Consider the following 22,500-nt stretch of genomic DNA (forward strand, 5'->3'; position numbering starts at 1 on the left):
CAATATTCCAGGTGGGGCCTGACCAGAGCAGAATATAGTGGCACTATTACTTCCCTTGATCTAGACGCTATACTTCTATTGATGCAGCCTAAAATTGCATTGGCCTTGTTAGCTACCGCATCGCACTGTTGACTCATGTTCAATTTGTGGTCTACTTGGAATCCCAGATCCCTTTCACATGTAGTTTCATTCGGCCAGGTGACACCCATCCTATATCTGTGCATTTCATTTTTCCACCCTAAGTGCAGTATCTTACATTTGGGCAAACTCTGCTTTTGTTGAGTTTCATTTACAGAATGGTGACATTTTGAGATATGTTGATGATGCCATCCAGAATTTTGGACTAAATCTCATCATTATATGGGTGGTCCCTGACACTTAATAATACATTTCTCTTTGCTCTGATGGTGGAGCAGACAGAGCTGTACAATCTAGATAACACTGGGAGATTGCTGGCTGTTGGTATAGCCCCCTCTCTCTTGATGTAAATGAGGACTGGGGAGAGGGATGAGACTAGACTATCTATAGAATCTGTCCTCAAACTGATCTCATCAGAATTAAATGTACGGAGCAGAATTCTAATCCAACACTAAATCCATTGTACTGCACTGACTCTCACAGGTTTGTTGTTGTAGTTGTGTGCCTTCAAGTCATTTCTGACTTGTGGCGAGCATAAGGCAAACTTATCATGGGGTTTTCTTGCCAAGAGTTGTTCAGAGTTTTGCCATTGCCTTCCTCTGCAGCTGAGAGCATGTGACTTGCCTAAAGTCATCCAGTGGGTTTCATGGCCAAGCTGGAAATCAAACCTTGGTCTCCAGGGTCAAACACTCAAACCAGTAAGTCACACTATCTCTCAGAGGTTGCCTCTATCTATATGTAATTCATACCCAGATTTGAGGGCATCCATGGATGCTCAAGTCCCATTCAATATAATGACATAGCAAAATGGTGTCCCTTATAAAAAATGAAAAATCAGGATTTGATATTTGAAATTTATATTTTTTTAATGCTTGAATCCGTGTATAAAAATCTGCATATAAGAAGGGCCGACTGTATATCTAGGGAGAACTCTAGCTTTAGGCAAGTTGAAGGAGATGACTTCAGGTGGCAGATTTTAGAGTAAAAGTTGTCTTCTTCTCCTTTTGCATGGTGGAGGACAAGTGATAGAAAGATTACTTAATGAATTAAGCATCAGACAATATATAGAAAGATGATGATCTCTTATCCAGATTTTTATCAGTATCCTGGCTCACTAGAAGTATATAGCTATGTTTAGACATTCTGAGAAAATTCTCCACTGCAGATTAGATGTTATACAGTTCAACCATAAATGATGCCCTGCCATTGATTGCAAGCATATTTGAAATATTTTTAGCATCATTGATTTGGGGTGTGTGTGTGCGCGCAAATAAATAGCATTTTAAGTAGCAGAACAGAAAGTGATGCCATTGCCTTCCTCTGTGGCTGAGAGCATGTGACTTGCCTAAAGTCATCCAGTGGGTTTCATGGCCAAGCTGGAAATCAAACCTTGGTCTCCAGGTTCAAACACTCAAACCATTAGCTTTGAACAAAACCCTCACTACTTTTTCTTGCTGAATTTTAATAATAATAATAATAATAATAATAATAATAATAGGATTTATTTATATGCTGCCCCATCACTGGGAATCCGGGCGGCTTACAACAGAGGTGATAATATATGGTTCCCTGCCCTCAGGCTTACAATCTGAAAAGACAGGACACAAAAGAAGAAAGGAATGGTGGGGGGGAAGGGGATCAGGTCCAGCATTCTTCTCTCCCTCGGAGGCCTGGACTAAGGTAGATGGACCGGAGGGAGGGCTCTTCTTCTTCAGGCTAGCCCTGATGGAGCTGGGCCAGCCTAATTCTCTCCCTCTCAGGGCAAAGGATGACAGTTATGGAGGGAGGAGCCTCTATCTTCAGAGAATTTTAAACTGACAGTATGTATCATCTAAAATCTTTTCCCAATTGGTTGCAAAGCTGCAACCTGTATAAAATGCCTTATGACTAAACTTTAGGATCTCCACTTTAAAATGTTCATGGCACATAATCTGCCAGCAGCACCTTGGAAAGTCTATCGAAAGGTTAACCTACGTTGCATACATTACATTGCAAACATTAATCATATATTGTACACATTGCATACATTAATCTAAAGGCTAACCTACATTACTTACATGGAACAGAAGCTGGAGAAAGCTCAAATCGTATAATACTGGTTTGTCTGTTTGCCCTCCTCCAAAATGTGTCCAGAGGGAAGATCACAGATGCAAAATTGAATTATGAACCACATCATTTATTACACATATAATTCTGAATTTGGAAAAATGAAACATTTGTGTGATAAATGATGTGGTTTGGGATTCAATTACGTGTCTGTGCTCCTTGCTCTGGACATGTATTTATTATTATTATGCTTTATATAGCGCTGTAAATTTACACAGCGCTGTATGTACAATCGATAAAATAGGTAAAAATAATACATATTATTTTTAATATAATAATAAAATAATATATATTAATACAAAGGAGGCGCCAAATTAAAAACATTAAATAATTAACATGAATATTATTATTAGTATTGAAGGAGGGCACATGGGCAAACATCAAGGAAGAAGGGAAGCAGGACCAGGAGATTCTAGAGATTGGTTGTCTTCAAAAGTTGTGGGTCTCAGGAAGTGTTCAATGATGCTGAACCTCATGGTTAGGACTATTATAGGACTCTGATGCCACACTATTGCTATGGCTCCATTCTGTGGCATACTAGGATTTGTAATTTGGTGAGGTGTTTATAATTATCATCCAGAGATCTCAGAAAACTGCAAATCCCAGGATTCCAAAGGAGGCAGTTAAAGTGGTATCAAGGTGTTTTAATAGTGCAGTGTGAAAGAGATGTTCCCTGTATTTAACAGCCAATCAATCAATCAATCAATCAATCGTCTACTGATTGGCCCAAGGGCCATCTCAAAATACCACAAAGCTAAATAGAACTCAACTCTACATAAAAGGTTAAATAAAATGTATAAGAACATGAGTACAATGCAATAGACAATACAACAAAACATGTATAACGCTCTGTATAAGAACTCTATATAAAAGGTTAAATAAAAAGAATATTTAAAAAAATGAACGAGTAAAAATATAAATATAATAATCGGTAATACATTAAGTAATTATACTAGAGTCAAATTTATACATCATAATTCTTCTCCACCCCTGCAATTTACCCCAATATTTAGTGAGTTTTAACGCTCAGTGTTAAAAATCCCGAGCTTCCAGTCCTTTTAAATACATAATTTAAATGCATTTGTTGTTGTTGTCATTGTGTGGCTTCATTTCTGAGTGATGGGGACCCTATCACAGGTGTATCTGTTGTTGTTGTTGTTGTGTGGCTTCAAGTCATTTCTGACTGATGGGGACCATATCACAAGTGTATTTTTTTTCTTGGCAATATTTGTTTGAGGGGTTTTTGCCCTTTTCTTCCTCTGAGGTTGAGAGAGCTCTGGGTGCCAGTTAGACAGCAAAAACTACACAATTCCCAGAATTCCACACTGTGTCAAAGCTGTGCCATGGCCACACAAGAGCCTATGGCTTTGGTTTCCTTCATCCCCTCTGAGGCTGAGAGAGTTAGACCCGCGTGACGTCACCAAGAGAACTGAGGCAACCAACAACGGCCAAAAAAGGTGCCCATAATAATAAGCCAAGCGAGAGTGAGGGCAAAATGGTGGCGTCGGCGTCGGGAGTGCGCATGCGCGGGGCCCGGTTTGTTCGACGCATGCGCAGTGGCGGCTTTGCGGCGGCAGCAGAAGGAGGACGGTCAGAGCAGCGGAGGGACTCTGAGGGAAAGGAGCCATGGCCGGGTCGGAGCTGGACGGCGGCGAGGGTCCGCAGCCCCCCGAGGACTCGGAGCTGGCCCTGGCCGGCATCAACATGCTCCTCAACAACGGCTTCCGAGAGTCGGACCAGCTCTTCAGGAAATACAGGTCGGGCACACGGGAGCGGCGGCGGCGGCACTCTGCCCGTGCTCAGAGGCACTCTGCCCGTGCTCAGGGGCGCCCTCGAACGCTGCTGATAGTGTTGTGTGCCTGGTGTTTTTATATATATATATATATATATATACTGATGAATTTTTACATGTTGCCTTTTAAGATGTGGTGTTTTTATTTATATATTTATATTTATTTATTTAAATTTAAATTTGAAAGTGGTGTGTGTGTCTCGACTGAAGTGTTTTAATTGATGTAATAATAATGATGATGATGATAAATTATATAATTATTATTATTATTATTTCTTACCCATCTCTCCCCATAGATCAAATAATAATAGTAATAATCATTTCTTACCTGTCTCTCTCCATAGATTAAATAATAATAAAGATGGCCATAATAATAATAATAATTTTGTACCCATCTGTCCCCATGGATCAAGGCGAGAGGCAACAACAGTTAAGAAACAACATCAGTTAAAACACACATCAATTTAAAAGAACAGATAAAATGTACGCACATTGAAACACTCCACATGTAAAATGCAACATTTACAATTCACAATTTAATAACAGTAGTGACAGTATGAGTCAGGTCCTTTCTGGCGCATGGGGACCCTGTGGATGAGGCCCCTCCAAGACCCCCCACTGCCCTCCTCCGTTGCTCTGCTCAGGTCCTGTGGATCCATGTCCTCTGGCTTCCTTAACAGAGTCCATCCATCTGGCATACTGCCTTCCTCTCTTTCTCCATCCCTCTGCCTTTCCTAACATTGTCTTTTCTCATGATTCATGCCTCCTCATGATGGGGCCAAAGTATGACAGCCTCAGTTTAGCCATCTTGGTTTCCACTGAAAGTTCAAGCTTGATCTTTTCCAGGACCCATTGGTTTGTCTTCTTGGCTATCCATGGCACTGCCGCTTCTTGAATGAATTGATTTTCTTTGTATTTGCTTTCTTCGCTGTCCAGCTGCCACATCCATACAGTACAGTAATTGGGAATATGCAGTTGCTTATGGATGTGAAAGCTGGACAGCAAAGAAAGCAAATACAAAGGAAATCAAGGAGGCTTGCAGGACACTTAACTTCTGTGCTTAGTTGTATATCTTTACTCTTTAGGACCTTCTCTAGTTCTTTCATAGCTGCCCTCCCCATCCTTAGTCTTCTGAACCCTGAGGCAAACTGACCCTATCAGGGTTTTCTTAGCAAGTTTCTTCAGAGGGGGCTTCATAGAATCCTAGAGTTGGAAGAGACCGCAAGGGCCCTGATCCAGTCCAACCCCATTCTGCCATGCAGGAACTCTCAATCAAAGCATCCCTTTTGACAGATGGCCATCCAGCCTCTGTTTAAAGACCTCCAAGGAAGGAGACTCCATTACACTCCGAGGGAGTGTGTCCCATTGTCAAATAGCTTTTACTGTCAGGATGTTCCTCCCAATGTTTAGGTGGAATCTCTTTTCTTGTTTGAATGTATCACTGCAGGTCCTATTCTCTGGAGCGGCAAAAACAGGCTTGCTCCATCCTCAGTATGACACCCCTTCAAATATTTAAACCATGGCTTTCCTCTGAGGCTGAGCCAGGATTCAAACCCTGATCTCCAGAGTTGTCCAAAGCTCAAACCACTACACCAGTTCCTTTCTGCTTAAGCACCTTGCAGTCTAAACTAGGGGTAGATAGGAGAGCATTTCTGGAAGGGATTGAGATTAAATCTAAGCTTAGTCTCTTCTTCTCAGTGGTGCCCTCTCTGGAATTTAAGATTAGGTGGCTGTTTTCTTTGTGGTTTGTGCCCCTCCCCAAAAATACTCCCTTCCCTCCCCCCCTTTCTCTAGTGTTCCTGGTACAGTGGCTCTGAAGAATCGGCTGTTCCCCCTTTGTTGCTCCTGTCCTGGTTGTTCTTTCTAGCTCTCCACTGGACTCTTAACAAATGATACATGCAAATTGTCTCATAAAGATCAAGTTGACAGAACATATTGTAAAGAACAAAAATAACTTTCTGGCCTTGCCTCGCACATTTTAGTCCAAATATTAGGGCACAAATAGTGCTCAGTTCAGCAAGTGTTGCAGAATGTCATGCCACAAGTCCACTTCGAAGAGGGTCATAACATCTAGCTGTTAATAAAATGTTGTAGTCAGCCTGGCATAGTGTTTGAGTGTTGGACTATGACTGTGGAGGCTAGGGCTCAATTTCCAGCTCAGCCATGAAACTCACTGGGTGACCTTGGGCAAGTCACACTCTCTCAGCCTCAAAGGAAGGCAGTGGCAAACCACCTCTGAACAAATCATGCCAAGAAAACCTCTTGATAGGAGTTGCTTTAGGGTCACCATAAGTCAGAAGCAACTTGAAGGCATACAACAACAACAACATATAAAAAGCCACATGTTCAATTCGTAAAATATATAGCGGTTTATTTGCATGATTTTAAAGTGATTTTACTGTGGAATTGAGCTCAACTGGGATCCAAAGTACAGTGCAGAAATAATCCAGCTTGAAACCACATTAACAGCTCTGGCTCAGTGCTAGGGAATCCTGGGGATTGTAGTTCATTGTGGCACCGGAGCTTTCTGTCAGAGAAGGCTAAATGTCTCACAAAACTACAGTTCCCAGAATTCCCTAGCACTGAGCCAGGGCAGTTAAAGCTGTCTCAAACTAGATTATTTCTGCAGTCTGTTTTGGACTTGGGACAACCATTCAGAGAGTCTCCATACAAGTATTCAGCCTCCGAAGGTGTCAGAGAAGACAGTTTGTTTTAGAGTGTTTTGGGGTTTCAGATTAGGGCTTTGAAATTAAAAGAGAGATCTGCTGTAATTCTCTTCATAGACAAGATAGTATTGTTGCATTATGCCTCAATTGATGTGGAATAACTTATTTCTCGCTGCCACTCAATTCTGTGTCAGTTTTTGCTGCTCATGAATCTTGGGATCTTTCCTTTCTTTCAGTACGCATATGGTTAAAACTGAGCTCAGCTAATGTGGTTATAGAGTGGAGTGGTTTGTTTATACTCTGGGAGTGAAGCAAATACTGTTTATTGACTCCCATCTGGTCTCTTATTTATCCCACCCAATTTCTAATTCTTTTTTGAGTCCTGCCTTGTGAATGTGGTGACCCAGACTTGTAGCAATGGCTACTGGCTGGTGAAGGACAGAAGCCACTGCACCAAGACTCATAGCTGTCCTAAACTTTACAGACTTCATGTCTTAGCCCAGATGTTACAATGCAAATTCTGGTGTTGCATCTGATTCCAGTTAAGCTCTGACTGAAAGAGGCTTCTTCTGCCTAGAAGGAAACTGGACATCATGTACTTAACACTATTAACTTTAAGTTGCCTGTTGACTTATGACAACCCCATGAATTTCACAGGGTTTTCTTAAGCATGGAACAATCCGAAATGTTTTTACCACTTCCTTCCTCCGAAATAAAGACCTACTGCACCTCGCCTATTCATTGGCGGTTTCCCGTGCAAGTACTACCCAGAGCTGACTCTGCTTAGCTTCCAAGATCAGATGGGACCTGGTGCCTTTAGGGTATTTTGACCATTATGAAAACCTCATTTATCTGGTGCTTATATAAAATCTCCTTGGGAAGGAAGAGAGAGATTGTGCAATGAAACATGCCCCTCGTGATACTTTATGGTGATCCAAACTTCTCTTGTTGGTAGTAATAGTAATTGTGGAGGGAAAGTGGCTTTCTGATTGACACTATGATTCTATGATTCTACTAAGGTTATTTCTGGAAAGCATTGTTTTTCTACATCTGGCAGGAAGCAGAATTAAATAGAGGTTCAATGCAGCACTTACTGTAGTGCTGTGTTCCCATCTAATGTCTTTCTCCCTGATCAAGATGCTTCTATTATGTTCACAAGCAAAGGTCCCTATTAGTTAGGCTTGTCAGGTGAAATGTAGGACAGAACTGTTTGACAAGCAATATCTGCTGAAATTCCCTCTTCTGCATAACTATTAAAGAGACAGGGACCCTGTTCTGTATTTTACCCGGCAGCCCTCAACTCAGTGTTATTTAAAAGCTTCCTGCTTACAGGCTCTGTCCCCTTTTTGACTCTTGCAGAGAGTTACATTGGTGTTGATGATTGCTCTGTTTCATAACCTGTGTGTGTGTGTGGCTTTAATTTCTAATTTCTTAATAGATCGCTCTTTATAGATAATTTCAATGTAGAAATACAAGGAAAATTATGAGAGTAAGCAAGTAATCAAAGGACCCTTGCTCTCCTATGGACACAGAAACTGACAATTGGTAGCAATTAACAGGCCAGTCATCGTCAGCATACTTGCAGCTGTGCTTGGCAGGAAGTAATCGGTGGGCAGAGCCTTACACTGAAGGGACAGAAATCCCAAAAAGCTGCAGTAGCATTCTGCCTGTTCACATTGGACAGTCTGGTGTTGCATTTGGGTTTTATGTAAGAATTATAAAATAGTCACAGATTGGAATACAATGTTAAATGAAATGGATCAGAATAATCCCTGTTCATGCTGCTTTAGATGAGCCAGTGTGGTGTTGTGGTTTGAGTGTTGGACTAAGACACTGGAAGACCAGGCTTGACCGTGGAAATGTAATGGGTGACCTTGGGCAAGTTGCACTCTCTCAGTCTCAGAGGAAAGCAAGGGCAAACCCCTTCTGAACAAATTCTTCAAAGAAAACCCTTAACGCCTTAGTGGCACCATAAGTTAGAAGTGACTTAAAGGCATACAGTAACAACAAATCTCCTTGGAAACATCAGTGCAAATTATTACAAACCTGTTCTGTCCAGAATGTTGTTTCATTCACTTTCATATGTTTTTAAATTATAACTCTCTTTCCCAAATACAGTGAAATAGAATTTCTATACTACTGCTTTTCTTTTGTCCTTCCAAAATCTACTCCTGCTGGGAATCCATTAGTTCTTTTCTCATTGGCACCTACTGCTTTACTTGGCTATAAATGAATGCAGTTCTGTTATTCTCTCTGCATGAGCTACCCTCTAACCATAGGTACCTATGCTCCCTCCTCTCCCCATCTCTCTCTTGATCCTTCAGCTACCACTGCATATTCAGTCTCATTTTTTTTATAGACAGCTTGGCAACTGAGGATTTGTTTCCTTATATTCCATACAGTTGTTTCCCACTACTACACATTGCTGGGCTTCAGGTACAGCTATTCCACAATATTACATATTGAAAAGGAGAATTGTTGGGAATGTCCAAGCTGCTTTATGAAAGATGCCACAGAACCTGAAAACCTTTGCCTCTAATTTGAGCAGTGTTTGGGATGGAAGCTAGAGATAGCTCCATGTTGGGAGGGGAAGCACTATGTATTTTCTCAGATGCTTATACTGAGGCTGCTTCAAGGGATGAAAACAGACCTGTTTGGTCTTTGCTGAATTCTCCCTTCTCATTAAGAGTAAGTATTCTCCAGGTTCCAGGAAATATTGTTGAATAAGTACTCAGTGCTCCCTTTTGGCACTTTTAAAAATGAGCAGTATTAACATCTTGTGTTCAGGAACTTCCTTCCCAACCATGGATGAACTGGTTGTTGTTTTGTGCCTTCAAGTTGTTTCTGACGTATGGTAATCTTAAAATGGACCTATCACAGGGTTTTCTTAGCAAGATTTGTTTGGAGGGGGTTGCCTTTGCCTTCCTCTGAAGCTGCCCAAGGTCACCTAGTGGGTTTCCATGGCTGAGCGGGGATTCAATCACAGGCCTTCAGTCATAATCCAGTGCTCAAACCATTGCACCATGCTGTCTCTCTTATGAATACCAGAGGATAATGCCACTTTTGTACTATAGCACTGTAATTCTGTGAAAAACTTAAAACAAAACAAAATAACCAGAGAGTGGGAAATTCCTCTTCAGACCATAGGAACACGTCATCAAATCCCGCACTAGTTTTTAAGCACCTTTGGAAGCACTCAAGTGTAGATCCAAGGAATTTCTACAAATTGCCCCCTACAAGAATGAGATGAGTGGACATAGAGGTGACAACAAATGGACAAACCCAGGAGACTATATTGCAGGAACTCAAGTGACTCTCTATCATAATATATGCTCTCTTTTGCCCTGGAGAAGCTTTTGGTCATCCTTGCTCACTCCCAGTGTCTGTCCTATTCCTGCAACCCTTTTTAGTTGTCCTGTGTTGCATCTGGGTAGGGAGGCTTGTAATCAGCCATTTGCCACCTGCATAAACTGCCTTGTCATTGCGATCCCGTTTCCCACCACACCTCTCCCCATTCAGTACCCAGTGTTTTGCATACTCTTCTTATTTGTTCTTTTTCTTTTTTTTTCCTCCTACCTCTCCCCTGGCATGACTAAAATAGTATCAGTACAGTATCTTTTATTCTACTTGGATACTGCTGAAGAAAGAGCAGTTTAAACACAAAGGCTGTGCATTTTTTTAATGAGAATGTTTCCTTGCATTTGGTAAGCATTTGCTGGAAGAATGCTGTCATCTTCTATTACACTCTTCTTCTTTCAGTTCCATAGAGCAGATTATCTGCTTAGTTGCCTTTTCCCCTTCTCCATTCCTTTCTTTGATGATTTTCCCCAACATAGAGTTACATAGATATTTTTGCTAACCAGAGCAAGATTTGGTATCAGTTATAAAATAAAGAAATATAGACTCATTCAAAAGTAATTTTTTTAAATCAACATTTATTTTGGATTAAATGTCCCTAAGAACAAACTTGGTTCTCCCTGTCCCTCAGTCCCTCTTGTAGTGCTTGGGACACCAAATATGTTTGTGACAGTTTTCCTCCATCCCATACTGATTTTATTTTATTTTTGATGACATATCTATCCCCCCTTTCTTTGCTCATGAAATTCAGTATACCTCATTGACTTCAGTGCACCTCACACAGTGTACCTCAGGTTCTTGAATTGATTACTATTTCACTTCAACAGGCCACCACCCTCAGTGCTTTTAGGCAACAGTCAAATCCTTTTTTATCCTTACTAGAGTTTAAGAGAAACCAGTTTTATTGCAGATCTCATTATAGCTGCTGGCTGAGGCTCTCATTATCCTGGTGTTCATTATGTGTTGTGTTATTTTTTAAGTGTAATCATCCATCAACAATTTGTTTGAGAGGTAGAATAGAAATACTGCACTCCTTACCACTACCATGGTCAGTTCCAAGAGACATAGTACTGTATAACTAGATTATATCAAATCAGTTTTCATCCCATAGTTGGGCTGAGAAGACTTGATAATGAGCTAGGGAGAAAACTGGAGGGATTAAGGGGAAAATAATTTGACTTGTGGGACTTCGTTTACTGTTGATGGATATTACTTTGACCATATTTCAACATGTATAAAAGACCCTAATCACTACTGTACTTTAAGGAATAGTTTGATATATATAATAAGTCCAGCAAACTAAAATGCTAGCCAGCGTTTGTATTCTGTAACAAATTGTATCTTCCCATTTATGCTGTCTCTGTTTCCTAAAGTAAGTTTGCTGCCATTTTAAAGAATACGAACAGACAGTAGCTTGATGCTTCTATATTCATTGGGCAATGATTGTTGGCTATAGATAAGTTGGAGTCCACAGTCTTTACATGGCATGCTAAGGGCTCATAAATCTTCACAGTGTTATGTTTTGAGGTACTCCTGTCAAAATTTCAGCCCTGGGTTTCCAAGGCACATGCTGTGGCCTGGCAGATACCTGACTATCCTGTTTTTTGCACTGGAAGGAGTGCAAAATACTGAGCACTTCATGTACTGCAGTGCCTGCTTGGTAGACTGCAGGCTTGACAGGTTTTTTTTTAAGATGAACTATGCTTCCTTAGGCAGCTGGCTTCTGTTCTGTGAATGTCCTTGCTGATCAAAGAGAGGTGGGGAGAGAGATCATTATATTGGTATCTGAATGAGCTGTTGGCAGGCTTGAATCTGATCATTGTTTCACATAAAGTTCCATATTTAATTGCTTCCTTTGAGGAAGCTAACTAATCTGATTTTAGAGATTGAAATACATACAGCAGACTACTGTTAAAAGTGAGTCATCTAGAACATGCCTTCTGTCAAGTTCAGATAAAGGTTCAAATCATTTACATGAAAAATTATTAAAAAGTTGGGACAATTTTATTCTTAGGAGCGCTACAGTTGACATGTGCACTATTGATCTGCTCATAAGTCAGGGCACATAAAATATTTGACCAGGACTTTTGATATAACAGTGATTTTACTCTTAAAGCTTTTCCACAATAACTCGCAGGCATAACTTAGAATATTAGGTTTGTAAATTAATTCAATAATGTTAACATTAGAAGTTAGGAAATTAATTCATTATCACTACTACTAATAACTGAAATTGTTTAGACTAATGTTAATGAACTTGTTATTTAAATCTTCAAAAATGCTCTTTCCTTATTTTAAAGTTGTGTTCCCCAAATTTGGATTTCTCCCCCTCCCCAGATTGACTACAAAGCTCATTATCATGATCATTATTACCTTTCCTTTTTCCTATCAAGGAGCCAGGGTGGCTTACAAAGGTTAAAACAGATACAGCTTTAAAAAAATCACATTATATAAAGGTTAACAATAGAATTTAACTATCAATACAATTTATAGTACAAATGCGCTTAGATGTGGTAGTAGTCCAACACATCAGGAAACTGTCTGGTTGGGGCTGTCCTCAAGTATGGAATCTCATCTTACAATTTGTCCAATAAATGTTGTCATCCATCTGTACCTGCCCTCTTTTTTCTATCTCTCCTATCTTTGCCAAGTGTTCACTTGCTCTTCAAATGTTAAAGATTAGTAAGGAAAGATGAGTTAATTTCAGCTAGAAGACATTGATCAACTGCAAGTACAGCAATAAGTGGCTACTATGGTGAATTGGTTTGATCATTGTACTAGGCTGTTGAAGACCAGGGTTCGAATCCCCACTCAGCCATGGAAACCCACTGGGGTGAATTTTCTTATCTTAATATGACAAAAAATTGAGGGCAGGGTAAAGCACTTTGCATATTTTAATCATTGTTGCCTTAAATCAGTCCTAGAAGCCAAGCTTGGAACTGCTATATATATATAAATGCAGAATTGGAATCTTTCATCTGATCTGTGTTGAGAGAAATCATGTGATAGAGCCATTCTTAATCTGTAGCAGTTCAGCACTGTGGAATTAAAGGGGAACTTCTCTCACACGGAAAGTAATAAGCAAAGTTTGTTGTTGTTAACTACTTTTGAGTCAATCCTGACTCATGGTGACCCTGTGAATGAGATATCTCCAAGACTCCTTATTCTCTGTTGCTCTGCTTAGGTCCTCTAAATTCATACCTGTGACCTCTCTAAATAGAGCCCATCCATGTGTATAATAAACCTCTCCTGCCGTTGTCTATCTGTGATAGTATTCAGTAGGAGATTGCCTTTTATTCTGGCGGGACTGATAAGTTGCTATAGATAGCCTGACTCCATGAATTGTCTAATTACCTTCTAAAGCTACTTTACACTGTTGGGCATCACCATATCTTGTGGAAGAAAATTCAATTTTTACAATGTAGGGCATAAGGTTTATCAGTCATGAATCTTCCATCATAATTAGCTTCATTGATGACATTGGATGCTAGCATTAAGAGATGATAAAAACAGTATACCCCCCCCCCCCCCCCCCCCCGTACTTTCACAAAGAAAGCCAGCATTGTGTGATACTTTGAGTGTTGGACTAGGAGGCAGCTAGACTCTAGCAGCAGCTTAAGAAGCAAATGCGATTCCACACTGCATCAATAGAAATATAGGACCGAAGGAAATAATAGCACGGCTTTATTCTACATTGGTCAAGCCTCACCTGGAATATTACATTCAGTTCTGGGCACCACAATTCATAAAGGATGTTGGCAAGCTGGAGCATATCCAGAAGAGGGTGACCAAAATGGTGAAAAGTCTGGAAACCATGTCCTATGAGGAGCAGCTTAAGGAGTACATTGGGAGGTGATATGATAGCCCTGTTTAAATATTTGAAAGGATGTTGTATGGAGGATGGAGCAAACTTGTTTTCTGCTGCTGCATAGACTAGGACATGGAGCAGTGGATTCAAACTACAAGAAGAGAGATTCCATCTCAACATTAGGGGGAACTTCCTGTAGCTGTTTGACAGTGTAGTGTGGTGGATTCTCCTCCCTTGGAGTTTTTTAAACTCCAAGGGTGCTTTGCTTGTGAGTTCCTGCATGGCAGGAGGTTGGACTGGCTGGCCCTTGAGATCTCTTACAACTCTGTGATTCTATGACTCTGGGAGACAAGGCTTTAAATTCCTGCAGAGTTATGGAAACCCACCGGGTGACCTTGGGCAAAGCATATTTTATCTGTCTAAGAGAAGGCAGTGGCAAACATCTGTTGAGTAAATCTTGCCAAGAAAACCCTATGGATGATAGAGTTGCCTTACACTGGAGTTGACTTGAAGGCACAAAACAACAAATAATCTTTTCACACCATGAGTAATTTCATACATTTCTGTCATTCTTCCGTTGTCTTCTTTCCCTAAATCCTATAGGCCCAAATGACCAAAACTGTTCATAATGGGGTGGCTGTTTTCATTTGATTTTTTAATGCTTTCCCTAAGATAGAACTCATTTTTCTCACTATTGCTACATATTGGCCAAGATCTTACATCTGGGCATTGCTCTGTATGTGCAGTTCTATGTCCTCTTACTGCTTGGCAGTTTTCAAGCCCCAGCAGAGTCTCTTCCTATTCCCACTTATTGGATGGAAGGGAGAAATGGGAGAGATGGTTCAGATCATGGAGAAGCACCTGATCCAAGCTCAACTGGGATGGGGAGGAGATGAGAATGTGTTTTCCAATGTCATGCTGGGTTATAGCCCAGAGCAGCTGGCTCTTCATAGTCTGATTTGCCTCTCCTCTCCCTCCCATCCCCATGAATAACCCCAGGGGTTTGGCACCTGTGGGATGTTGGGATGTTTTTGGACAGAGCACAAGGGCAGGTGCACCAACCAAATAGAGACTTCCATGCAAGATGCATGTACATGCACATAAGTAACAGGAGGATGGTTTCTGGACTTATTTCTTTATTGAGCTATTCACCATAATCCCAGGATTTCTAGTTAGTACATCACCATCAATGTATGTACTGTATTAAGATGGGTTGTTTTGTGCCACTATGCAACACTATAGACTTACATTTGAACTACATATGCCATTTTAATGCCTATTCCCTCATATAAGAGAGATTCATTTGGATATATCCCTTTTCATTGTTATCATCTTGCATAACTCATTACCAAACTTTGCATCCTCATTATTTCCTTATAAAATCTCGATCAGTTATGAACAAGTTCAAAGGTATCAGTCTTGCTGTGGATTCTTGGGAGATTTCTCTTCTAGCGTCCTTCCATTGGAAGAACTGTTAATTAATTCCTACTTTCAGCTTTCAGTTTTTAACCAGATGACAATCCATTAGAGAATCTGTACTTTCATCCCATTCCTGCCAAATTTACTGATGAGCCAAATGTGACTGCATTGGACTTTCTTGGCAGTTGTCTACTATACATAAATATATGTATTCGTAAGTGTGAATAGCATATTGTTTCAATGCTGTTCCAGATTGTTAAAGCTAGTCTTAGATCTAATTGTAGAAATTTAATTTATTTAAAGCTTTTAAAGCCTGCATCTCAGGGTATGTGCCACCCATACAAAATAGCTTACAGGATTACAAAACATTAATATACAGTTGTCTATTAGTGTTTATTCTCTGGAGTTTTCTTGCTGGTACTCTGATGGCAAATCACTGAGTGGAGACCCAAGGAAGAAGAGTAAATAAGAAGAATATGATAAATGAGATGTTACAATGACATGCGTATAGAAGGATATGGTAAACGAAACAGTACAGTCGTCCCTTCTGATTCACGGGGGATCTGTTCCAGAAACACACACCCCGTGAATCAGGAAGATCATCAGTATTGGAACCCCATTGATTACAATGGGGTTGTGCTCCCATGTGCGGTGCTGTGTGCGTGCCTCAGGCATGCACGCCATTATGACCCTCCCAACTTGCCATCCACGAAAGACCAAGGGATGTGAATGGCAAGACCACAAATTGGGAAGGACAACTGTATAAGGACATTTGTAGCTCTTTTTGCAGCTTATCTTCCTTGTTATGATGCAGCATTTCAGAGAGAAAATAATTCAAGTTAGGAATTGTTTGGATAGGGGTCAAAATAAAACTGCAAATATCCGATTGATTATTTACAAATCTGTTGTTTTACTATACTTTGAATAAAGTGCATAGTACTATTTGTTGTGCCTCAAAAAAAAAATACTGTGGAGTTGGAAAATGGCAAGCAAAGCTGACATAATTCTATCATGAATAGTTGTAGCTACTAATTACAGCTATAATTTTTCCATCGTTACTGGTCTGAGATGAGAGTCTTATAATCTTCAAAGAGGGAAAAGGGAAGTTTTTCAACTATGACTTTGGGAACCTGTACAGAGGAGGGGAGGTTAGAACTGGAAGACATAGCATATTTTAATTAAAGCATGGGTGGGAATCACATGATCCTCTATATATATTGATATATTGCATTCCCCATTATTGGCTGATCCATGGATGCTCAAGTCCCAGTAAATACAGCATTCTTCAACACAATCTACTGTCTGCCATACATGGGTTTACCATTTGGTATGTTCGCCTTTTATATTTCTGCCTATATTCTTTTGTTTTTCCCATTTCTTCCTGCCATGATTGCAACATCTTCCTTTTTAAAAAATCCACTCACTGCTAAATATTGCATCTTAGTCGTACAGTGACTGTTCCTTTCATAATTGTTTAATGTCTTCTAATAAGGGTAACTGTCATTTCCAATGATTGAACAGCTGCATATCCCAGTGGATTTTGTAGAAGTGGGGCAGGATGTTGGAGAAAGATTAGGTGTGTCATAATGGAGCTGTGGACTGATTGATTTACAAAGGAAGAATAAAGAATAAATATAAAGACTAAGTATCAGAAACACAGTGGCTGGATAACCAGAGTGCTAAGAAGGCAGGTGATTATCAGAAAATATAATAGGAGCTAGAGTTAATAGAAATGAATGAAAAATTACTAATCACCATAGTGGTATCAGAAATAGGAAATGAAATTCTCAGTAGCAATTAAAAGCACATAGGAATATGAAATGTAAAATAAGCATCTTGTTTCAAAGTAAAAGTTAAAAGACAGGGACAGCTTGATTTACAGAAGGATCCACTGTTTAAACTGGCTGATCAGTTCCCATACCTATTCTAATATATTGGGATTACTCTGTCTTTAATATTTAATATGTTAACATATTTATTTATACTTAAAATTATTTATATCCTGCTCTATAAGACATGCTCTCAAGGCAGCCTGTAAGTAAAATTATTTGAAAGAATTTTAAAACAATTTTAAATTTAAAGCAATAAAAATAATTTCAAAAGATTAAATTTAAACAGGCTAAAAAGTCAAAACATTTTGAAACCACGTACATTTACATTTAGAAATAATTAATCTCCAAAGGCTTTAATAAATAGCTGGATTGGGGCTGTGGTGTGTGGTTGTCGCAACCCCGATCTGGCTCTCTCAGGGGCGGCGTCACATGGCCCCTTCAGGGCCATCTGTTTCATTCCTTTGTCTAGATCCAACCATTCTCCCAGTGTTGCTCCTTCAGCTCTTATATATTATATATTTGGTGAGACAGTTTGAAGAGTACAGTATCTTTTCTCTTAAGAGAATGAGAGAGCTGAAAAATGCTTGTGAGTTTTTAAAAAATTCTCAACAAAAGTTATTGCCCATTACAAATATTAGCTTGTTTGAATTTTCCAGAATGTATATGTTTTCTTTCCTGAAACAGACACATACTGCACTTAAAAATCCAGAAGACTGAGAGTGGTAAGCAAATCTTATGTATTAACATCTGACTCACTAAAATTTGGCAGAGAACTTCAGTTGTTCGTTTCTGTGTCTCTTGATCCACAGTGAAATCCCTGCCTTAGATCATGAAAACATAATCTCTTTCCTGTAGCAAAGAATAGGAGGAGAATATGTCGGTGTCATGATAAATGTGATTTTCTTTGAAAAGAAAATAACCCTCTTTAGCTAGAGAAGAAGTATTGACATTCTTACATTCTGTTTTTGAAGGTCATAATAACAATGGTTTGGATCCCAACCTTTGAAGAGTTGTATGTCATTTCTTCCTTCTAAGCAAACTTTGTACTCTCTCCATAATTCTGTGACCAGTTTCCCACTAGGGTAGGATAGTTATATTTTCGCCATGTCTTGAGTAGAATAATGCTTGGTAAGGTGGAAGGCAGTAGAAAAAGAGGACGAACAAATTGCAGATGGATAGACTCAATCAAGGAAGTCATGGTCCTGTGTCTGCAAGACCAGAGCAGGGCTGTTGAGCATAGGGTGACTTGGAGGTCTCTCATAAGGTCACCATAAGTTGAAGTCAGCTTGATGACAGTTAACAACAACAACCACAAAGCTTTTCTGGAAAATGGGAAAATGGTGGAAATAATGAGCCCACACACGTTGTTTGTTCAGTAAAGAATTGCTCTGGCAATTAAGTGCATTTCTGCTTCAGTGGATAATCAGCTCTTTAGAGAATGAAATTGTGAGGGAGCATGGAGTGATAATACATGATATCCTAGATTGCAGTTTTCTTAAAGCCATACAAATTAGGAGCATGTTACCATAGACATCTTAACCTATGTACTGTACATGATATTGGGTATACAGTACTATAACCAGGGAATGCTTCATACTCTTTGTACCATTCTGTAGCCTTGTTAGTAATATTTATTTGTTACACTTATACTGCAACAGTTCTACTGTGGGCTTGAAGTGACAAATAAGATGCTCCTCTCTGCTTATAAATTATTATAATACAGTAATCCTATGAGGTAGATCATACTGAAAGAAAGTGGCCAACTGAAGAAAGCCCAGTGAATTCCCTGGCTCAGTGGGGGCCAAAACCTGGATCTCCCACATCCCTATCTAGCACTCTAATCACAACACTGTTCTGGTGCTAATAGAGCACTAATCTCCTGTTTCACAGCTAGAGGACTCTGTTCCTTACATTTCTGTAGTGCTTTCAAGTACCTAACTAAAGTTGGCTTGTGTCCTCAGTTATAAATTTGTTTTAGGGCTCGAAGCTGGCCTTTTATCAATAAAACGTATTGCTTGATGTTGAGTACTGAAACCTTTTTGTGTGAGACCCCAATCAGGTTATTAATTCAAGTGTATGACATTTTTGAGAACTAGTTGGCAATAAGTTTTCAGATTTTACACCTTCTTTCCTAGCCTCTGGAATGGCTTGTTTCTGCCAAGATGTGAGTATACATATCTTTTTGCTTGCTTATCTGCAATAAACACTAGGCAATTAAACTGCTCTTTTCTAAAGAGCAAAAGGGTTATCCTGGTCTTCAGTTCTAAGTAATGGTTAATGATTTCAATAAAAAATAAACAACTTAGGATGTGTTTAAAATGGTGCTACTTATAGTATTATAATAGCAGTTGTGTGGGTTGAGAGTGATACTTATGTGCACAATTGAAAATGTGTTTTTGTTTGAAATGGGTTATCCTGACCTCCTCAACAAGAAATTAAGCTCACTTATTTTTTTGAATTGAGAACCATTACAAACAGCTATATCAGCCTTTAAAAATGGCTGTTGAAAGTTAATATACCATATGGACGTCACTGGGTTTTAAAAAATCCTATGTATGCTTAGACTCTCTCCTTAGAGGACGGTATGACTCCTTTGGTGTAAAACTGGGATGGGGATAAGGCAGCCCTCCTGATAATGCTGAACTTGAGCTTGCATTATCCTTCACCAATTTGCTATACTAGTCAGGACTAATGTTTGTTGCAGTCCAGCATCATCTGATGAGCATCTGATGAGATACATGTTCCGTATCCCCGATTTTATGTATAAGAATGGAAATAAAGCTGTTTTTACAAATAAATGGGAATTTCTTTCTCTAGTCTAAATCTAGTAATCTAGATAACTTAAATAGGTCCACTGAATTAATGGAACTTATATGTAACTGTTGATTTATAAACATATGATATTAATATTGGGACGACTCTAGGCATATTCTAGTTGGGAATAATAATTAGATTTTTATTTTACCATCCTGGGACTTCTGTTTGAGCAGGAAGTGTATGGTGCTTCTGTTGTTGTATGGACAACCTGGAAAGGAGGAGTGTAGACAGGTGCAGTATTGAATAAAATATTTCTTTGTATACATGGCCTTTCTCCTGTGAGTATGCTTCCTTTGTTGAAGGTGTGTGTGTGTGTGTGTGTGTTTATAGAGAGAACAAATATTTTTCAAATAAAACCCTGGTGCTCTCAAAAAGTAGCGTGGCTGTTAGGCCAAATATAGGCTTGTTGATTGCAAGCTGCTGGACAGCTCCTTGTATGCTTCTCTGTTCTTCTGTTTCTGCCTGGTGGTTATCTCATGCTACCACAAGCCCTCCTTTCCCCAAGGCTGGTATCTATGCAGCAGAGAAGGGAGTAGGGAAGGAGAATCTTTCTTTCCAAAATAAGAATAATCTGTTGCCAGGATATTCCTTATGAGATGGAACATGAGGGTCTAGATAGGGTGCCTCTCAGAAATCTCTCTGTGGAGTTGCTGAGATCACTACTTAGTAGTCCATAACTTCTGAACACATTGGCCATTCTATCCATTATCACCCAAGTCTAAGTCTTCCAGAAACCTAACAATGCTATTTTCGTGTAACAAGAGCAATGGAGATTTGTTCACTCTACTACTAACTCAGCTTGTGAATGGTAACAGGATTTTAGTCAGATGGGCCAAGCAGCAAGAAAAAGATATTGGAATGTACGAGAGCATTCCAAGGTTTGCCAAAATACCTCAGCCCTATCTGGAGGAAAAATTTTAATATAGGTCTAGGTCCAGTCACAGCTGAGTGAAGACTGAGTGTTGGGGGGGGGGGTACATGGACTTAGGTTTTGTGGGAAGGAACATTGCTGGATGATTTGAATGTTGAAAATTAGCACTCCATACTACAAATCTTGTTGCTGAGTCCAAACATAGCCTCTCCACAGTTCTGTAGAACAGAGGTGAAGTAATTGTGGCCTATTTTATTTTATTTTACTTTACTAAAAATGCCATCATGGCCTCTAGAGAGCATGGGTGGTAATTTCGAATTTTTATTTGGGGCTCAGAATTAATATTTGGGGCTCAGTAAGGTCCTATGGAGTGTTAATGTGGCCTCCTTCTTTTGGCTGTTGTCCAGTGATGTTCCAAAACATGGAATGTTTTGTTCCTTAACTTAATGATTTTTGAAAAATAAATGTAGCAAGGGTACGAGCCCTTTAATATTCTACTGTTTCCTATATATTAGAGTCATTTCTATTCCTCTCCCTGCCTTCTTTCATAGAAGAGGATTAGTCAATATAGAATTTTCTCCTTTTCTAGCAAATAAATCTCATTATGAAGATCTCTAGTTCAAAGGCATGCAACCTTATCAAGAAAATAGTACTGAGCGAAAACCATCAAAAGACCTAGAAAAGATAAAGATATTAATATGAGCATGCATTCTTAAAAACCTTTGAAGTAGCTGTGGAAAAATTAATTGACAGGAAGCATTTTTTAAAAGGCTATTGGTCAATAATGTTAGAAAATATGGGGAAAGGCGCGGCACACTAAGAGCCCAGAATGGTGGCAACAATATTTTGAAATGATATTGGAATGGCAAATTGCATATACAGTGCTCCCTCGGGTTACGAAATTAATTCGTTCCGCCGCCGCTTTCATAACCCGAAAAGCATTCGCAAACCGAAATGCCATAGGCGCTAATGGGGAAAAGCCGCGATTTCGTGCGAAAAAGCCGAAAAAAGCACCAAAAAATTTTTTCGTAACCCGAAAAAACATTCGTAACCCGGAACAATTATTTCCTATGGGATTTTTTCGTATCCCGGAAATTTCGTAACCTGGGTATTTCGTATCCCGGGGTACCACTGTATCAGGAACCAGTTGGAACTCTTCTGACTTTGAATGAAATGCTCATATTTGAAGAGAACAAGAGTAGACTCTGACTATAATCAGTATCATATCTAAACATATGATTTATGTGTCTTGACAGAAGTATAATTGTTACATATCTCTTGCCCACGTGGCTAAGGTAGAGTATATTGTCAAAGTGCATTTAGCCGTTATACATCCTGGACATATTAAAATGGTGGAGAAAGATATGGCGTGAAACAAAGTGCTGCAAGGTAACCCTTTATTACTCTGGCATTCCCGCTACCCACGTTTGTCCTTTTTCTAGAACTCACCCTGCCTTATTTTAAGGGAAATAAGATGATTCTGAAAAAGGACAAGTTTGTCTCTTTGGATCTCTGGTGGTGCATGGCTGGGATCCAATAAATCTCTTGACAAAATAGACTTAGGCAGCAGTTAGATGCTAAACAGTAAAAGTTTTATTTTCAATGCTTTTCTTTAAACTTAAATAATAGTAGTCTGGCTCAATTTGCAGGAATAATATACCTCACTGAAAGGAATAGGCAACAACAATGACAAG

At 39.5% G+C, this 22,500-nt stretch overlaps 1 protein-coding gene across 2 annotated transcripts in view; it reads left to right on the forward strand.

Moving 5' to 3' along the window:
- The first annotated feature begins 3,829 nt into the window (after nt 1-3,829).
- LOC121917437 (tetratricopeptide repeat protein 39C) overlaps nt 3,830-22,500 on the forward strand; it is a 66,991-nt gene continuing 48,320 nt past the window's right edge. For both annotated transcript variants that reach the window (XM_042443402.1, XM_042443403.1), the window contains exon 1: nt 3,830-4,001. In XM_042443402.1, the coding sequence (XP_042299336.1) occupies nt 3,871-4,001 (131 nt within the window). In that variant the 5' untranslated portion in view covers nt 3,830-3,870. The remainder of the gene's footprint in view (nt 4,002-22,500) is intronic.

This window comes from Sceloporus undulatus, unplaced genomic scaffold (assembly GCF_019175285.1).
Source record: "Sceloporus undulatus isolate JIND9_A2432 ecotype Alabama unplaced genomic scaffold, SceUnd_v1.1 scaffold_18, whole genome shotgun sequence".
In the NCBI taxonomy this organism is placed as follows: Eukaryota; Metazoa; Chordata; class Lepidosauria; order Squamata; family Phrynosomatidae; genus Sceloporus; species Sceloporus undulatus.